Below are 6,427 nucleotides of genomic sequence, written 5' to 3'. Positions count from 1 at the left end.
AATTTTATTGCTGTTTTTTAAGGCTCTAAATGGGTTCACCCCAGTTTATATAGAGAAAGATTTACATCATTTACACTGCTGCTAGAACATGTAGGTCGACCAACGAGATGCTCTGAGATGACACAAGATCCAGAGACAAAAAGAAGTGATTGTACTTTATTATTTTCACTACAGAGCACAGAGTCCCACAGCTCAAAGAACACCCTCTGCATTATTCATGCACACATATTTGGTATTTTTTTTACTCCCATTGGCTTGTCATCTGTGCCTCCACAATAGTGTTGTGGTTTTAAAACTTTGCTGTAAGGCATTGACAGAGGTTCATAATGGAAATAAACAGGTCATTTGCTTCGCTGCCAGAGAGAAGTAAATGATGCGCGACCTGGCATCATTACGCACACAGGACTGTGTTCAGTGTTGGAATTGGCGCTAACGCTTATTTAGTGGAAATTGGGCTGCCCTAAAACAAATGATGCACCACAGCTTCTGACTGTGTGCTTTACTTTCCAACAGCTTCTGGAAAAGCTGCAGAGATGTGTCAGTTGTAAGAAACAACATGAAGGTTAGAGGTGGAGACTGTGAGTAATTCAGAGGCCCAGAGACAGACAGGAGCCTTGAAATATGCCAGGAATTGTAGATATTTATTGTTTCAGGGCCACGAGTGAACTGCTGTGAGGGGCCCAGCACTTCTAACCATGAGGGTCAAAGGTGAGGCTCCAACTTCCTTTCTCTCATCACCTACTGTTCCGAAGGTGCATTCAAAGCTTGGTAAAAACTATTTTCTCTCCTTCAATGCTCCCTTTGCTCAGATTGAGCTTCAAATTACCACCGATTTATAGAGGCTCCCCTCTTTAAACACTTTTAAGGGCCTTTTTACAATCTGCCCTGAGGGAAACTTGTTGCTGTGGTGTGAGTTTTTAAACTGGAGATTAAATATGTCTTGGATTTAGTTGGTATGGCCTGAATATCTTTCCTTGTAATTCCTTACCCCACGTAATGTCTTATATTCATATGTCTTTTTTTTGTGAAACTGTTTGCTGTTTTAATACTGACAAATTTGACCTGGACCTCCTTGATGAATAGATCATGTATCTCAAAGGAACGTGTGTGTGGCTAATTACAGGGATCATAGAAAATAGAATAAAAAACATCTACAGGACAGACACATAACATGGAGGCTTAGACACGCAACACAAACAAGACTGAGTTTCAACTGTTGTGAAATCTTAACCAAAATATAGTTTATTTCTTTAGACAAACGACAGAAAAATGTTCTCGTATTTGTCATCTCAAGCTGATAAACAATACATCAAAGTTTATTGGATCTGCCATTGTCAGAAACTTACTTTATCGTGCATCTCATTATGTAATCAATTAGTCTTTCTATTTTAGTTGTACCTTTAGTTTTTCAAGTGTTATCTATTATATATGATTTGTATTTTCACAAAGCATAAATTAGAAAAGGGTTCCACAGTGGTGTGGTGTGGTGGTTAACACCGTCACCTCACAGCGAGAGGGTTCCAGGTTCAACTCCCAGGCTGGGGCCTTTCTGTGTAGCGTTTGCATGTTCTCCCTGTGTATACATGGGTTCTCTCCAGGTATTCCAGCTTCCCCCCACTGTCCAAAAATGTGTGTGTTAGGTTAATTGGTGTCTCTAAAATTGTCCTTAGAAATGAGTGTAGTTGTTTGTCTATCCAGGGTGTACCCCATCTCTTCCCCAATGACAGCTGGGACAGGCTCCTGCGACCTGACCGACAGATTAAGCAGGTATAGAAAATGGATGGATAATTTAGAAAAAAAAACTACACCTCTTTGCTGTTGACTTTTGCCCCGACAGACAGTTTTGCAAATGAGAGCACTGACAATGTGACGGTGAACCACAACAAACAGGACCCTGTTTAAACATTCAAATAATGCATTTGTATGGTGTAACTGTCCCTGTGCACACCAGTTGAGTGTTTTGTGTGACCATTCGGGCCTCGGTGCCACTCTGACACCTCTACCCTCGTCCCTTTCATGCCGAACAATAACTGTGATGCACCTGCTGTGTTTCCTCCCGGCTGCCGGAGGCGTCCAGGTCAGTGAACACCTCACCACAGTAACTGCGGCTTCCTGCCAGGTCGGAGGCATTTACACCGAGCAGCACTCAAGACTGAAGAAGGTACACAGTAGAGTTTTCTAAATGAATTCGTGTTATACTATACTTTATTTAAGGTCTCATTGTGACTTTGAGCATTTTTTTCAAGGCTCCTGAAAAGTAATCAAACATCCTTGAAATTTGGCCTGATTGTGTTTTCATGTCTTTATTCAAACATTTGCTGTATTTGCTGTATGCAGTTAGGTTCCACAACGTTCCCTGTTAACCTACCTTAAATCTTCTTAACAGTTAGCTACTGTAACTGCGTTGTACTATGAGTATATTGTATTATATCTTAAATGATTTACATTCAAACTTACTTTGATTTGTATGAACAGCAGTGTCTGGTTTGCAGTAAAACTACAGACTTGCACCCATCAGTGGCTGCTTATGAGATTTACATGAAGATAAAAGACGGCATTTTGGACCAGTCCTCCATTCAAAACTGTCCCTGTTAATCAGCATTTCTTGGGATGTTCTGAACTGTCCTCTTTATGTCACAGAGTCTCAAAACATGATTCGTCTTTAACCTCTTTAACCAATGTGCTTTGCGTCGTCTAGTTGCATCAGCCACTCGCCTCAGCTTTATTTGTACAGTCTCTTGCCAAATGACTCCTGTTTTTTAGATTTTCCCTAAAAGCAGCCTGAGCAACATTGCTCCCTTCATCATTCCTCGTAGCTGATCAAGTTTTTCTTCCAGTTTTGCCAGGATGATTAACATTTGTCTCAAATTTTTGTCTTTTAGGATGTGACATTGTGCACTTGTTGTGATCTTGCAAGACATAATCTTCTGGAGACAGTAGAAGACAAGAGTCCTGACATTGTCTTATTGTGCATTGATGTAGCCTTTTTCAGATGTGTGAATCCTTCTTACACTATTTAAGTAATCAAAATTTAATTCTCACCAGCCACTCTTAAGAACAATATACTTTGTGTGCCTTTATTCAGTGGGAGGGATACTTATAGTACAAACACCTCCAAACTTATCTCTAGGCCGAATTAAGAGATTCATGGAGCTCTTCCAGCCTGGACCACAATAAAGGTACAACTGTGCCGTACGTTTGGTGTAATGAGTTTGATTATAGTTGTGGTTTACAAATATCATATCACGTTTCTTTTTTTTTTATTTACAACTGTTGGCTATTACAGAACTATAACTCTGTTTTTGCTTTGTATTTTATTTTTAATGATTGATAATTATAGAGGAGCTAAAGAGATAACTAAACAGGCTTAAGGTTTTATCACTTTGTTACTATATAAATTTGATGTACTACAAACAATATATTATGTAGATGGACAGTTCGGTTGTATACAGCAATATACTCTTGTCTAGATTTCCTTTGCAACCATGTTTTGTGTCTGCAAAACTGTCCAGTTTACTGTTTAGTCATTCAATTACTGACCCACCATATTAATCATTATTTATGATGCATATGCAACACTTTTTGTAATTAATGGGCCTTCATTATTTGGTGTCCAACCTGAACTTTTGCATCACTCAACCACAGTGAAAAGTTATGGTCCTATTTGCTACGGAAGCGTTTAATCCGGCATTTATAAAACAGCCCTGAATTACATAGATTAATTTGTGTTTTTGAGCCTGTAGTGGTAAGCAATGTTCACATCTTCCACTAGGAGGCGCTGGCTGGGCCAGGGACTGAATTGGCCATCAGCGAGCACAGCATTCATCATAGAGGAACCGGGATGCTCCGACGCCGCTGGAAATGCCACAGAAGATAAAAGAACAATCTTTATGCGGAAAAACACTTCTGGATATCAAGTTTTTTTAGAAACTATAGCGTTTTGCATAAACTTTAGATGGCCACGGGTGAAGAATAAGTTGTTCCGGACGAGGAGGTTCAGCGTTTTTGAAGCGCTCAACTTTGGACAGCTAGCAGAGGCGGAGATCGCGGTTTGCTGCTGTTAGCCTAGCTTGCTAGGTAAATATTCCGACTTTAGTTTGCTGAACTGCGTCCAGCTTACAACATAAAATCGGCATAGTCGTTTGTCGTTTTGTGACATTTTCTTTATTTAATCAAACCGTACACTTTGCCCAAGGAGATGGGTGGATTTTTGTTACGTTATTCACAAAGCTAATTAGCTACAGTTAGCTTTGTACGTATGCTAGCTCACGCTAGCTAACGTTGCCGGGCCAGACATCAACTTCACTAGCAGTTTGTGGGGAGCTAACAGGACGGTATTGTCGCTCATAGGCACCCTCTGCTGCGAAACGGAGTCATTATGTTTGAAATGGAAACACACATCTCGTGCCTTTTCCCGGAAATACTGGCCATTATTTTCAGCTACTTGGACGTGAAAGACAAAGGAAGGGTAGCCCAAGTGTGCGCGGCCTGGAGAGACGCGTCCTACCACAAGTCTGTGTGGAGGGGGGTGGAAGCCAAGCTCCATCTGCGGCGAGCCAACCCGTCTCTGTTCCCCAGTCTGCAAGCCAGGGGGATCAAGAAAGTCCAGATTCTCAGCCTGAGGCGAAGTCTGAGTTACGTTATTCAGGGGATGCCGCACATCGAAAGCCTTAACCTGTGTGGATGCTTCAACCTCACAGACAATGGTCTGGGACATGCCTTTGTGCAGGACATCCCATCCCTGCGAGTGCTCAACCTCAGCCTGTGTAAACAGATCACCGACTCCAGCCTGGGAAGGATCGCTCAGTATCTCAAAAACCTGGAGGTGCTTGAACTCGGGGGGTGCAGCAATATCACAAACACGGGCCTGTTGCTCATTGCCTGGGGCTTGCACAGGCTCAAGAGCCTGAATCTGCGTAGCTGCCGGCATGTGTCTGACGTGGGCATAGGTCACCTGTCAGGAATGACCCGCAGCGCTGCAGAGGGCTGCCTGTCCCTGGAGAAGTTGACCTTACAGGACTGCCAGAAGCTGACTGACCTTTCTCTCAAACATGTTTCAAAGGGCCTAAACAAGCTCAAAATGCTCAACCTCAGCTTCTGCGGGGGGATCTCGGATGCAGGGATGATCCACCTGTCACATATGACACACCTGTGCAGCCTGAACCTGCGGTCCTGTGATAACATCAGTGACACTGGGATAATGCATCTGGCCATGGGCTCCCTCCGGCTGACTGGGCTTGATGTTTCCTTCTGTGATAAGATTGGAGACCAGAGCCTGGCTTACATTGCCCAGGGGTTGTATCAGCTGAAGTCCCTCTCTCTGTGCTCCTGTCATATCAGCGACGATGGCATCAACAGGATGGTGCGCCAGATGCATGAACTTAAGACTCTAAACATAGGGCAGTGTGTGCGAATCACAGACAAGGGTCTGGAGCTGATAGCCGACCACTTGACGCAGCTGACGGGGATTGATCTGTACGGTTGTACAAAGATCACCAAGAGGGGTCTTGAGAGGATAACACAGCTCCCGTGCCTTAAAGTGTTGAACCTGGGACTGTGGCAGATGACTGAGAGTGAAAGAGTGAGGTGACACTTCCTCGTGTGAAGTGCCCAGTTGTATGAGGAGAGGGACCGCCTGTATTCATTCTTAATTTTACCTTCTCTCCTGCAGCTGAGAGCCAGAGGAGGAACCCACTGGAATATTTTTCACTTCTGCTGCAATACTTCCTTCTTATTTCCACTTAGTTTCAGTCTTTTGCTCCATTTTGTTTGTTAAATCGCAGCCTGTGTTCAGTTCTTACTGTCTAGCTACCTCACCCGTCAAACACAGGAGTGCCTACAGTCGCTGAATACTAGAGTAGATTGTATATTTTTGTAACTTGCGTACCAATAGAGATTTTACATTTAAGACAAGTTGCATTTCATGATAATAACTAAGCATTTTAATTCATCACAGAAAGGCAGGAAATTCTTGGATTTAAGTTTAGTTTTTGGTTTTCTTTCTTTGTGAATATTTTTATACTTGCGTAACCTGTATTTGTTTTGTATTGAATAACTGTTGCTGACAAAATTGTACTTCAAATTGAAGTGGGTGGATCACTCCTGTCTGTCTTTGTTTACGTATGTGCAGTTGGCTTCGTTTTATATTCCTGAGGAAGTAATTTATGTATCAGTTAGTGCTCAAATTGTCAAAAGGTTCATCAACACGGCTACAGTAAGGTGTGGTAATTAACAGCTACAACGGCTATATGCAATACTTAAAACTGTTCGTTAGTGGGTGTTTTTGCACCCAAAGAGCTTCCAACGATAATGCCAGAGTATTTGTCTAAAAAAAAAAAAAAGCAGTAATTTAAGATGTTTTATATTCATACAGTAGTGATATTTATGATTAAAGATTCTAAATATGTTCCAGTTTTGTCTTTTATTT

At 42.1% G+C, this 6,427-nt stretch overlaps 1 protein-coding gene across 1 annotated transcript; it reads left to right on the top strand.

Moving 5' to 3' along the window:
* The first annotated feature begins 3,811 nt into the window (after window positions 1–3,811).
* Window positions 3,812–6,406, top strand: LOC142383866 (F-box/LRR-repeat protein 14-like). The gene has a single exon (XM_075469656.1). It carries the CDS (start codon window positions 4,379–4,381, stop codon window positions 5,588–5,590), a length of 1,212 nt encoding a protein of 403 aa, XP_075325771.1. The 5' UTR covers window positions 3,812–4,378; the 3' UTR covers window positions 5,591–6,406.
* Window positions 6,407–6,427: the final 21 nt, after the last annotated feature.

Source organism: Odontesthes bonariensis, chromosome 7 (assembly GCF_027942865.1).
Source record: "Odontesthes bonariensis isolate fOdoBon6 chromosome 7, fOdoBon6.hap1, whole genome shotgun sequence".
Classification (NCBI taxonomy): Eukaryota; Metazoa; Chordata; class Actinopteri; order Atheriniformes; family Atherinopsidae; genus Odontesthes; species Odontesthes bonariensis.
This window is presented reverse-complemented; position numbering and strand designations above follow the sequence as displayed.

Coding starts and splice junctions, on each gene's coding strand:
- LOC142383866 (XM_075469656.1), top strand. CDS start 4,379: ATGTTTGAAATGGAAACACACATCTCGTGCCTTTTCCCGGAAATACTG.